This window comes from Lissotriton helveticus, chromosome 12 (assembly GCF_964261635.1).
Source record: "Lissotriton helveticus chromosome 12, aLisHel1.1, whole genome shotgun sequence".
Taxonomy (NCBI): Eukaryota; Metazoa; Chordata; class Amphibia; order Caudata; family Salamandridae; genus Lissotriton; species Lissotriton helveticus.
Genome location: NC_136073.1, coordinates 692,853,699 through 692,867,057, shown reverse-complemented (window position 1 = coordinate 692,867,057; position 13,359 = coordinate 692,853,699). Strand labels below are relative to the sequence as shown.

The following is a 13,359-nucleotide window of genomic DNA, read 5'->3' as shown; positions in this document are numbered from 1 at the left end:
CCACATAATGGATAATTAGGGGAAATTTGTTCGGCCCCAACAGACATTGTTGGTCATCGGTTGATGATTATTGGGGACATGAAAAACAATCTGATTTACTTATTTAGTTGGCTCCAGGGTATGCCATCGTTAAGACCATTGGTATGGGTTTTTAAACGATAAACCCAACGTTGTTCCCTTTGTAGAAGTCTCTTTTGAAGGTTACCCGTGCCTTTCACCTGTTCAATTATCGTCCATTGTAAGTCTGTGTCTTCGTGTTGTTTTTCAACATAGTGGGCGGTTAATCGGGTGGCTGTAATGGCTCTACTGATTGTGCTCCTATGTTCACTGATGCGTATTTTTATTTTTCGGCTTGTCATACATATATACATAAGTCCACAAGGGCACTTAATGAGGTAGACAAGCCGAAAAATAAAAATACGCATCAGTGAATATAGGAGCACAATCAGTAGAGCCATTACAGCCACCCGATTACCCGCCCACTATGTTGAAAAACAACACGAAGACACAGACTTACAATGGACGATAATTGAACAGGTGAAAGGCACGGGTAACCTTCAAAAGAGACTTCTACAAAGGGAACAACGTTGGGTTTATCGTTTAAAAACCCATACCAATGGTCTTAACGATGGCATACCCTGGAGCCAACTAAATAAGTAAATCAGATTGTTTTTCATGTCCCCAATAATCATCAACCGATGACCAACAATGTCTGTTGGGGCCAAACAAATTTCCCCTAATTATCCATTATGTGGTTTAACTTATAAAAATGTTCCCAGTCTTGACCATTTAGTCCTACTAAAGCCTTAACCATTGGCATAATAACACCCTTTGTACATAAGAACATGAGCCACCAATGTCCTATCCCATGTAGATTTAGAAACGGAACTTTAAACTACAATTCCCATGCTGTTCCGCCATATACCTAATGCGCATACATCCGCTGCATTTAAATAATGAAGAACTATACACGTTCTCTAGGAACTACAATTCCCAACCGTTTCCTCCCCGCTCTTCCCCGCTCACGCAAAGACGCATCACGTCATTGACGCATGCGCAGGGGCGTGACCGACGGCATCCAGCGATGCCGCTAGCTGCCTATAATTACAAATGCTCCGAACACTTCGGCTGCCTAGAACGAAAGCCGAGGACCGGAACCGATAGGGACATAGCAGGGTGAGACCTTCAATTGAAGTAAGTGCCGCTGCACGCAGCGCGTTCGGGGGTACACAGCCCGCGATCCTGTTTGACCATTCGCGAGTACGATCGCCAAAAGGTATTACCTTCACAAATCCAATTCAATAGGACCACCCACATGTTTCCTGGTCCTGTGTGCAGCAAGCCGACTTCCCTAATTGGGTACCGTATTTATCCACGCATGTGTGCATGACATAATGGGTATTAAAACGTATGGTACCAGAACAATTGAGTGTTTACTAATTGAGTGGTTACGATTGAGACTAACAAATTGGGTGCATGTGTTATGTAGATAATTTTATATATATGAATCGCTAATAGATACAATATATCAGTATGCGAATTTGTTGCCTCTGAGACAGGCATTCCGTCACGTGATCCCTGATATGTTACGGAAGCATGTACTTAAATGACACAGGTAGGGGTTAATACCTCTATGCAGGCAGGCACTACAGTATGGTGCATGCTCACAAAGTGGCACACGTTCACATCCACTTATATCACTACAGATAATAGCTTCTGCATATAAGTATATTATGTTGTTTGTTCTTGTTTCTCTTCCCAGACGCAGCCTGGCAGTTGATACACACAGCACATTCTATACTTTGAGGAGCAGCTACTCTGCCCTCACTACATTATTAGGATAGGGAATCACATCCTTGTCTTTCCTCACATAGGGGGCCGCCATTGCCCTGAAGAAAGTCCCGGACCTTCATGGCCACGTTGGACTGAAACATGTTGGCACTAGGGTCTTAGGACCATAATACCCTGAAATGACCCAATTGTATAAATGATTTTTATACAGTATTTTTAACTTCTCAGCTAGACCCCAAAATAAAGGGACACCGGGGATCTATCTGGGTGATTTTATATTACGTAAAGCCCCCTCCTTGATTATATCAGAAGAGCTTCCCAACACTGTGGTCGAGCCCACCCCGACTTGTAGGGGTCGGGTGACCCGATGATGAAGCATGACACCACTAGGCTGTGTGAGGGTAATATAAACAAGCTAGTTCTTTCCCCCACATACATGGTTGCGCTAGACACAACCTTATAGTATCACTAGTCGTGTCGCCCCTACCTTTTTCTCTCTAGATCACAGGTACAGTTTTTTATATACTACTCAACTGACCACCACGTGGTCCACTGGAGTATTTTTTTCGTGCTAGACTTCTCTGGGAGGACATACTCCAGTACTCCCTCTCTTACCCTCTGGGCACATGGGTCACTCCAGTGCCTATTTGTGTTATTGTCCTTAATTTGGTCCTCACATTTCTCATGTGTGCTCCCTTCAAACCGTTACATAATTGTTCCCTCCAGCTACTTACCATCAAGGCAGACCTTCTGGTAGCAATAACATCTGCCCGGAGGGTGAGCGAATGGCAAGCTTTATCATGCAAGCCTCCCTACTTGATGACTTTTGTGGCTAAGAAGGTGGTTCCCACCTGTGCTTATCTTTTACCAAAAGTGGTGAACCCATTCCATCTGGGTCAATCAGTCACGCTGCCTACCTTTTCTGCTCCCCCGCATCCCTCTAAGGAAGAGGTGCGTCTCCACCGTCTGGTCTTAAAAAAGAGCATTGTCATTCTACCTTGACTGCACAAAAGAGTTCCAAATGGACGACCAACTCTTTCTGGGTAGCTAAAAAAATGTCAGGCAGTACAGAAATTGACCATTTTGCGCTGTGTCATTTCCTGCATTAGGATCTGCTACTCCCTCGCTAGGAAGCAGCCTCCTTAGGGCTTACAGCCGCATTCTACCTGGGGAAATGCTGCGACTACAGCGTTGGCTCAGGGTGTTCCAGTCCTGGACATCTGCCAGGCAGCAACGTGGGTGTCTCTGCTCACGTTTGCCAAACACTACTGCCTAAAAATCGGTCCACAGCCCACCGCCAGGATGGTATGGCTTGGGTATCTTAATTCAAAGGTAAGGAATCTACAGCTAGAAGTCTCAATCAGAAGAATAAGTTACTAAACTTTGGTAACGCATTATATGGTGTAGAGAATATCTAGCTGCAGATTCCTTACAGACCCATCCATGCCTCCCTCTCTGTGGACTGGTTTTGATAGGGCAAGGGTTGCTCCCTTTTCAGGGCCCTAGTTGTGACACACACAAGTTAGTTAACTTCATGGCTCTGTGCTTCTGCTGTTGAAACTTGAAAAGTAACTGACATCCTTGCACTTGGGTGGTGCCCGTATAGGTGACTGCGACATCATAACTGACGCTAACAATGCTGACGATGTCACGTGGAGCCAAAAGGAGCCACCAGACAGCATGCAAGGGTACTGCTCACCAAAATGTTTACGAATTTAGTCTGACGCTTGGAGAAATTCAAAGGTAAGGAATCTGTAGCTAGATATTGTCGCTACCAGATAATGCATTGCCGAAGTAAGTAACTTGTTCATCCAACTTACGTCTGCTCCTCTTCTTTCAGCCTGAATCACAAGAATGATAGACTCCTTATTAAATGGGAACCGAAATTACATCCTTTGCAAAGGGAGAGAATTGTGACTACTTACTACAGCATATAAAAAACAGTTCTTGTCTCCCCACTAGGTGGAAATAGAACCCACAGATCTGGAATAGAAAAGAGCTTACACACCAGTAGTAACATAGTTAAATAAAGATAACTTTATCATTCATGCACTTTCGGAGCACATTTAAAAAAATTAAAACTGAGAAGCCACGGTTTTCAATTAGCAGAGTTTGTGATGAATAATATCATTCAATGAATCAATAGCAAGTCTAGTTGTTCCAGGCTACATTACTCTAATGACGTACGCCTTGTCCCTTCTAGTGTGTTGAATTGAGTAGCTGGTTACTCTTTGAAGAATGTAACCATTCTGTAAACACTGGCAATGCTCTTGGCTGTGAACACTCTAGTTATTTGTCTGCATTCTTTTCTTTAGCACTATCTGTGAACTTAATCTCTGATTTTGTCTTTAGGTTTGAATTGGCCAATGACGGAAATGTGCAGGTGGAATTCTCTTGGCAGGTTGTTATGGAGGGCTCCCCCAAAATGGTCCGCTTTTCTGACAGGCAATCGCAGTCTAACCCAGAAGGTAAAACACAAATCTCCAACTCCATCCTTGCTTTATAAAACAAAGCCTGTTGTTTAAGTGTTTATCTTTTAATGATGTTTCTGCCATATGATTAAGTACAAACATGAAAAAACATTACATAGTTGGAAAGGAGAAGAGCAATGCAATTTAATTAATGTTGTATTCCAGTGAGAATCATTGGACACTTTCCTCTTACTGTGCTGCTGACTGAATACATTATTTTCTGTTACAAGGAAGAGAAATACAAATGTTCGATCCTTACCACTAGGTAAAATTCTCCACTAATTTAAAAATGGCTGGCTAAGTATTTTCTAAAAATCTTGCTGGGATAAGGGGAAATGGAGAGGAAATGTTTTCTTAAATCAGTTTACAGAGCACATCATTTTGTAGGTGTGTGGTCAAGGAGCACAGAGTAGCTTTCAGCTCCTGTGGCCCAACATTGAGCCGTATCTTGATGCCCTGAAAATTGGGTGGACACTCTACTTTTGCTAGGAGGAATCCTGAAGACTCGGGTGTCTGCCTTGCTGGAGCAACAAGGTGGTGGAGCAAATCCCACTCTCAGAAACCTTCACCTGAGACTGCCATCCCCAGGTCTGTGAGTGCAGGCAGCTGTTTGCCAGAAAGATCCTCCATGCCCCTTTTTTCTGGTGGTGCATGCCCTGTGCCAGTATTCCGGCCCCCATGGAGTTTCTGTGCAGAGGCCTGCATCTGGGACGACCAGCCCAAGCCCATGAGTCCTGTGAGAGCATGACTCTAGGCTAGAAAGATTCTCTGTGCCCCTTTTTACCCAAGGTTCCCCCCTTCCCTCATCACCATGGAGATGTTAGGATGTGTGATTGGATTGACCTGATTTGTGGAACTTGCCACTTGGGGGCCTGCTGCTGGGACATGGGTCGTAGACAGTGCCTCAAGCTGTCCCCCCTCAATCTGCAACTGTCACTGACAACATTTGGAACTCTGAGCTCCTGAGGGTGCGGGAAGTTGCCTGCCTGCCAGGTTCAGATCCTGATACTTGACTCAAGGAGTGCCAGGACCCAAACTATGGTATCTGATAGAGACTTCTAGCTGCCGATTCCTTACCTATAAATTTCCCAGGCGTCAGGCTGGATCCGGAAAATTTTGCTGAGCAATACCCCTTGCGCCCGATGTCGGGTGGCTCCATTCGGCTCCGCGTAAAGTCATCGCCGTCCGTTATGACATTGTGGTGCCTATATAGACGCCACCCAGGCGCGAGGATGTTACTTCTTTTCTTTCCACTCCTGTTAAGCGCCGATCCAGAAAGAGCTACCCCTCTGCTGCTTTTCGGCAGGCGGCTTTTGTCGAACTTTTTGAGTACGACTTTGTGTGCGAAGGATGTCTGGTAGGAAGACAGGTTTTAAACCATGCAGGACTTGTTCCCTCATGATGTCGGTCACCGATCCCCACCGTGTATGTCTGTGGTATTTTGAGTGCGACCACGATTCAAAGTTGCGTTCAGACTGTCGGGCGATGGCCCCAAAGACCTCGAGGTTGCCAGCGATGAAGTTGCTTGCGGCCCGGCAGTCAACACTGTTAAGCGAGACTCCGAGGAGGTCATGGTCCGGTTCGAAGACGAGGAGGTCGCGGGACCACTCACGGAGCCCTAAGTCCTCTTTCTCCCATTCCAGGTCATCTGGACACTCGGGGAAGAGGTACAAGAAGAAGAAGTCCAAGCGGACTTCATCTTCACCTCAGTTGGTGCCCGTCGTCGAGAAAGGTAAGGAGCACCGAGTCTCTAGGCATGGTTCTGCAGAGCCGGAGCCTGAGTTGACTTCGTGCCTCCCACCCTTTCCGGGAGCCGGAGCGACTCCCGCTCAAATTAAAGAGTGTTTTGAAGCCATTTGATGGGAAAGACCCAGTTGGGGAGCCTTTGGGCCCCACAGGGGTCTGATGGGGGCACCATCAGGTTCAACACCGTCGGCTTCGGCAGTGGCACCGGTGGGGCCTCAGGTATCCGATTCCGGATCCAAGTCGACGCCAGTCGTGCCAAAGCGACCTTCGCCGGCATCGAACCCGAATTCAGTGCCTGCGACGTCGCCGGTGCCCATCGGCGGTGCAAGCACCATCCTCATCCCCGATGACACGGAGCCAGAACGGCGTCGATCAACGCCGATTCCAACGTCGACAGAATCCAGGGCTTCTATGTTGTCGCCTGAGCACTCTGTGGACTTGCTGGGCTCAGGAGAGGAATGGTAGGAGTCTTGAGACCCACTAGAGAACTAGGATATCTCTGAGGAGTCTATGGACTGGTATGGGGAACCTGGGGAAGCCAGTGGGTCTGGATACTTCCCCAGACTCCTGCATGCTCTCTCTACCTACAGTGGCTATGGAGGAGGGGGCGTCCTATGCCATGGCGGTTAAGAGGGCAGCTGAGGTCCTTGGACTGGAGCTGCCCTCAGTGCAGGTCAGGACTAATCTCCTGACTGAAGTGTTTCAACCTGGGGTTTCCACTTCTGAACCCCTATTGCCCTTTAATGAGCCACTTACAGGTGTCCTTCTAGGAACATGGCCCAAGCCTAGCACAGGGGCTCCTGTGAATAGGACGATTGCACGACACCATTGCCCTGCTCCGGGCAATACAAAGTTCCTCAGCCAACACCCCACTCCGGAAAGTTTGGTGGTGCAGGCCTCTGCGTCCGAAGGCGCATTCCTTTCCGCCCTTCTGGATAGGGAATTCAAGAGACTGGACTCATTTGGGAAGAAGATGTTTTCTCCCTCCAGTCTGGCATTGAGGTCGTGATTACAGCATGCTTATTGGGCCTTTTCTCCCACTCTCTTTAGGAGACATTTGCACAGGTGCTGCCACTAATCCCGGAGGAGGCCGGGGCTGTGCTTTCCCAAGCTGTCAAGGACAGGAGAGATGCAGCAAAATTCACCATACTATGTGGTTTGGGTACGACCGATTCGGTGGGCAGGTCGATTTCAATTACGGGGGCCTTGAGGCGCCACACCTTGCTTCGTACAACTGATGGACATGCATTTTGATGGACCCACTACTTTGGGGAAAAGGCAGACTCTGCCATGGTCAGGTTCAAGGACTCTCGAGCTATGTCCTGATCCTTGGGCCAGAAGTTGTCTACCACACTGCCCACAGCAGCTGCAGCCTCCAAGAACTCCTAGGCTGATTCTGCAGAACCACACTACTTCAGTGGATGGGATAATTCGTCATCATCTCCTCCGCTGGAGATCTATAACAACAGACAATTAGGTCTTGCAGATCGTCCAGGAAGGCTATTCTCTTCCTTTCCTTTCTTTTCCTCCTTCTATTCCACCAACTCAGGAACCTCTGGTGGAGGATCATTTAAAGTTGCTCCAAGAGGAAGTTACAGCTCTTTTGGCCAAAGGAGCTATAGTAAGGGTCCCAGCTTCAGAAATAGCTGGTGGCTGTTATTCCCGCTGCTTTCTGATTCTGAAGAAGAACAAGAGGCTTCGGACCGTCAATCTCTTTCTCAAAAAGGAGAAATTCAAAATGCTCACATTGGCTCTGGTTTTGTCTGCCCTAGACCAAGGAGACTATATGGTGGCGTGGACCTGCAGGATGCGTATTTTCACATTCCCATCCTGCCGGACCACAGGCTACCTAGGCGACTGGCTGGGGAAGGCGTCCTCGCCCTAGGCAGTCATCTCCCACCTTCAGACTACGGCGAACCTCCTGCATTCGCTGGGGTTCTCTATACATGTGCCGAAGTCACACCTGACTCCTTCTCAGACGCTCCCTTTCATCGGAGCTGTTCTGGACATAGTGCAGTTTCAGGCTTATCCTTCCGAGCAGGGAGTCCAGGATATTCAGGTTATGATTCCGATATTTCATCCTGTCTCATGGATTTCGGTGAGGTTGATTCTGAAACTGTTGGGTCTCATGGCCTCCAACATCCTGTTGGTAAAACACACCAGATGACGTATGCGGGCTCCGCAGTGGGACTTGAAGTTCCAATGGGCACAGCATCGGGGAAATCTCACCGACGTGGTTCAGATCTCGGAAGGAACTGCGATGGATCTGCAGTGGTGGTTAACGAACAGCGATTGGGTCAGCAGCAGACCTCTCTCCCTTCCCCAACCAGATTTCACAGTTGTGATGGATGCGTCTTTTCTGGGATGGGACGGCCATATGGGAGAGGCGGAGATCAGGGGTCACTGGTCTCCGGCGGAGACGGGGCTCCACATAAACTTATTGGAGCTCTCAGCGATTCGTTTAGCATTGAATGCATTTTATCCGTCTGTCAAGGGCAAGCTGGTGCAGGTGTTCACGGACAACACCACCGCCATGTGGTGCGGCAACAAGCAGGGCGGGGTGGGGTCGTGGACCCTGTCGTGAGGCCTGCTTCTCTGGACATGGCTGGAACAGCCGGGCATAACCCTGGTGGTTCAACAACTGGCCGGTTCTCTGAACGCCGGTGTGGACGATCTCAGCCGTCGATGCCTTCAGGATCACGAATGGTGTCTCTGGACGTAGTGGCGCAAGGTCTCTTTCAGAACCTTGGTTAGATTTGTTCGCCTCTAAAGAGAACGCGCAATGTCAGCAGTACTGCGCTGGAGTTTCCATGGCGGCTATCGCTCGGCGCCGCGTTTTGTTGCGAGTGGACCTCAGGCCTGTTGTACGCCTTTCCATCCATACCCCTCCTGCCCAGGGTTCTGAAGAAGATCAGGAGCGACCGGGCCCAAGTCATCCTTGTGGCACCGGACTGGGCAAGGAGAGTCTGTTATCCAGTGCTTCTGAGCATGAGTGCCAATCCTCCGATCAGGCTGCCCCTTCGGGAGGATCTTCTGTCGCAGCAGCAGGGGAGGATTCTTCACCCGAACCTGTCAACTCTGCGACTCCATGCATTGAAATTGAGCGGCGACAGTTCATAGCTTTTGAACTTCCTTCCGAAGTTTGTAATGTTATTCTGGCGGCCAGACGGCCCTCCACTAACACTGTATTCGCCTGCCGTTGGCAGAAATTTATTTTATACTGTTCAGAGAGATCTATTGATCCTCTTTCTGTTTCTCTTTTTACTGTCCTTTTTTTCATTCTAACCCTTGCCCAGAAGTGCTCTGCTTTGGGAACTCTCAAGGGTTATCTTTCTGCTCTGCCTGCTTTTTTGCGGCTGCCAGACCAGCCTTCTCTCTTTAAATCTCCTATTGTAAATAGATTTCTGAAAGTGCTTGGACATTTATTTCCACCCACGCCCTTTGTTATGCCACAATGGGACCTTAATTTAGTCCTCACTTATCTGATGTGCGCTCCTTTCGAACCCTTGCACAATTGTGCCCCCTCTGGCTGTTGACCATCAAAACAGCCTTCTTAGTGGCGATTACATCGGCCCGGAGGGTGAGTGAATTGCAGGCATTCTCCAGCTTGCCTCCTTATCTTATTTCCTTTCCACACAAAGTTGTGCTTTACACGAGGGCTTCATTTTTACCAAAAGTTCACCACTTCCTCCGAAGTCACCTCCACCACCAGCTCCAGTATCACCATGGAGATCAAGGTCAAGATCGTGCCGTCATTCTAAGCGCCATCGTCATAGCTCTCGTCATACTTTAACTTATTCTCAAACATCTCATCACCGTCGCCATCATCATTCACGTTCAAGATCTTCTACATCTACTGGTTGTTACTCTCCCACACTGACTGACTCTCCCAAACTGACTGACTCTCCGCCTCCACGAATTTCTCCGGTGGACGATGTCTCCACTTTTCAAGAGGTCCTAGTGATGGGAGCTACGAAACTAAGTATTCCTTTATCGCCTTCAACTTCGACAACATCTGTCATTTTTGAGACCCTAAAACAGAGGTATAAAGCTAGACCATGTTACCGTTGGTGCCTGGTCTCCTTGAACCGGCCATGGAGCTCTTTCTTACTCCAGCTTCAGTCAAGACAGCGCCTTCTAGACTTCACAAGAAGTATCGTCCTCCAGAGCAGGATCTAGTTTTCCTCCCCACTGACCCGGCACCTGATTCCGCAACTGTGGTAGCGGCATGAAAACAACATGCCACTACCCCTTCATCTACGGTCCCTCCAAACAAAGAGAGCTGTAAGTTAGACTCTGTGGATCGGAAGATGTGTGGAATGGCAGCAACTTCCATGAAGGTAGCTAGCCCCACTGCCTTAATAGGCAGAAATGACAGAGCTCTTTGGGAGTCCTTAAATCAGTTTCTAGACCATATGCCCAGAGAAAAAAGGGAAAACATCATGGAGATCCTTAGTGAAGGTCTAATGGTTTCAAACCAGGTGATTAGTGCGGCAGCAGACTCTTCATTATTGGCCCCTCACGAATACTGCCATGGGATAGCCCTTAGGCGACAATCTTGGCTGCGTCTAACCTCTCTCAAACCAGAGGCACAGCAAAGGATTCTAAATCTGCCTTTTTCTGGTACTACTCTTTTCGGAGCCCACGCCGATGAGGCAGAGATGGAAACACTAAAGACAGTTGGCCTAGAAAGATCTAGGGAACAAAGAAAATCTTTTCGGCCTCTTCAATACCGTTTCTCGTTTCATAGAGGCCAATCTTCCTCATGGTATCAAAGCCATCAACAGGGAGGTGCACAAAAACAACAACAGCCTTACCAGTCGTATCAGTGATGACAGCCTAGAGGGAGATCTTCCCAACAACATCCTCAAGGGGTAAAACAACCTTCCGGGCCGAAGTTGCAAACAATTTACCATAGGGTTTCCAAGACGCATAACAAATTAATTAATACATTAGAAAAACTGTAGCTGCCTGCTTTTTTTGAGAAGTATAATATTTTGAATAAACGTTGTAACTCTTCTTAAAAACCCACAAGTATTCTAAATTATAGTCCTTTGTTGTGAAATAGATCTACTTGAGTGGTGAACACACCACTATTCTGATAGATACATCTGCCTTGTGGATTCCTCACCTTGTGAATAGCCCCCTTGCGTCAGCAACGTTCGGAATTTTTCTTTGTAGCACGCCGGCGTGGACGACGTCATAGGAACGCTATTTACAACAAGGGGTGGTCATAGGAACGCGGCATCGCGCGCGACTCCGTCGGACGTCACCAACCCCTTATTAGGTCTACGTCGGCGTGATGACATCAGTTCCCTTTTTTCCGCGTCGTCGACGCTAACGGTTTCAGGGATCTTCTGTAGTTACAGATAGAGACTTTGTTACTTTTTGTCTGTTACTGTTTCTGTTCTTCGTCGAGGATGTCGTCGAAGAAAACGGGATTCAAACAGTGTGGCTCGTGTGCCAGGATGATGTCAATTACTGATCCACACGAGGATTGTTTATGGTGTTTGGGATCAGATCACGACGTCAAGGGCTGTCGATCCTGCTAGAAAATGAATCCGAAGGCTCTATGTGAACGAGAAGCAAAACTTTTATTGGCCAAAATTAAAAGTAAAGAAGCCGATAGATCTTCGAGATCAAGATCAAGACACTCCAAATCGAGACCGAAGTCAAGATCGAAGTCACGATCGAGGTCACGATCGAAGTCATTGAGGTCGCGATCGAGATCGAGGGCCAGATCGGAGTCGGCGTCGAAATCAGCTTCTGGGCATGCTTCGGGTTCCTCGAAGAAAAAACATAAAAGGAAGAGGCAATATAAATTGGTAACGGTTTACAAGAGCGCACAGCACAGAGTCCAGGTATGAGTAATGAAACAAATAAATCTATTAGGTGCTCAGGAAGAGGTGGGGGACTGGTTACCACAGTCTCCAAGACAAACCAATGGTCCAAATATATACTGTGATCTTCCGAGCACTCAATCATATATCAAAGAGTCTTTATATAGTTTTCACTATATCTTTTAATGTTCAGTCTTCTTTCCCATTCAATCCAAGTTTCCTCAAATGATATTCGCAGCCAACGCACGTTTCGTCAAGTCCGTCTAGGATTGAATGGGAAAGAAGACTGAACATTAAAAGATATAGTGAAAACTATATAAAGACTCTTTGATATATGATTGAGTGCTCGGAAGATCACAGTATATAAAAGGAAGAGGCATAGTTCTCACCATCATTCGGGGTCTTCGGACTCTAAGAAGAAATCTTCTCGAAAGCATCACAAGGACTTTGTGTCTCCGTCTCCTGTTGGTGATACCACTCCGGTAAGATCTCAAGAGCATACACTGGAGCCGGAACTGAATCTGAATCCGGCTTCGGGTCAGTCTTCGGAGCATGAGGATGTCGTGGATGTTCCTCAATCTCCGATTCCGGAGGATGAACCAGAAAATCAAAAGGATCAGGAGGAGCCGAATCCAGTACAGCCTCCTACTAATCCTATGGGTTCTTACCCTTCTTTTCCTGGTCCTGGTCAAGATCCATCGCATTTCCTAAATGCTATGTATGGAGTGTATGCAAGGGCAATGTACCCCACTGGAGCACCTCCGGGTCCTATGGGTCCTTTGTCTTTCAACTTGGGTGTGCCCCAGGCTTATGCACCGGCGCCTTTTCTACCCTTCATGCCGAATCCATATCCTTCTTGGATCGGTTTGGCGCCGCCGAGGTCATCGACTCCGCACACGGCTTCGCCGACTCCGGAGCGACATCGGAATTCGGATCGAGGCTCGACGCCGGTTCCTGTTTCTCTACCTCCTATTGTTCCAGCTCCTCGATCGACGCCGGCTCCGACTCCATCGGAGTCGTTGCCGGATCCATCGACGTCGATCCGTATGGAGGGGTCGAGACGTAGAGCCCAGCGTCTACTAGAGGAGAAAGAGTATATGGAACCTGAAGTGAAGGAAGGTAAACTTCAGGAACATGATGATTGTTTTGAGGATCTTCATTCTGCTAGCAGTCTTGAACTTTCTCTGGAATGGGGATTACCTGTGGTTTCAGATGCACCCTCCAAAGATGTGGTACCATACCATATGGTAATTAGAAAAGCTGCTGATTTACTGAACTTAACTTTACCAACAGTTGAGTTCAAACCTAATATCCTCACAGAAGTCTTGCATTCGCCTTCTTCTATCATTGAGCCTACTCTACCTTTCACTGAAGCTCTAACCGAACCAATTCTGGAAGTTTGGAAAAAGCCTTTGTCTGCACCTGCAGTATCTAGATCGGTGGCGAGACGTTATAGGGTGGCTCCTGGAGATCCTGAGTTCTTGTCATCTCACCCTTCGCCAGAGAGTCTA

At 47.7% G+C, this 13,359-nt stretch overlaps 1 protein-coding gene across 2 annotated transcripts in view; it reads left to right on the top strand.

The window, feature by feature from the left end:
• The window catches only part of HYDIN (HYDIN axonemal central pair apparatus protein), a 3,619,565-nt gene that overhangs the window by 2,823,239 nt on the left and 782,967 nt on the right, over positions 1-13,359 (top strand). For both annotated transcript variants that reach the window (XM_078670948.1, XM_078670947.1), the window contains one exon: positions 4,144-4,259. In XM_078670948.1, the coding sequence (XP_078527074.1) occupies positions 4,144-4,259 (116 nt within the window). The remainder of the gene's footprint in view (positions 1-4,143; positions 4,260-13,359) is intronic.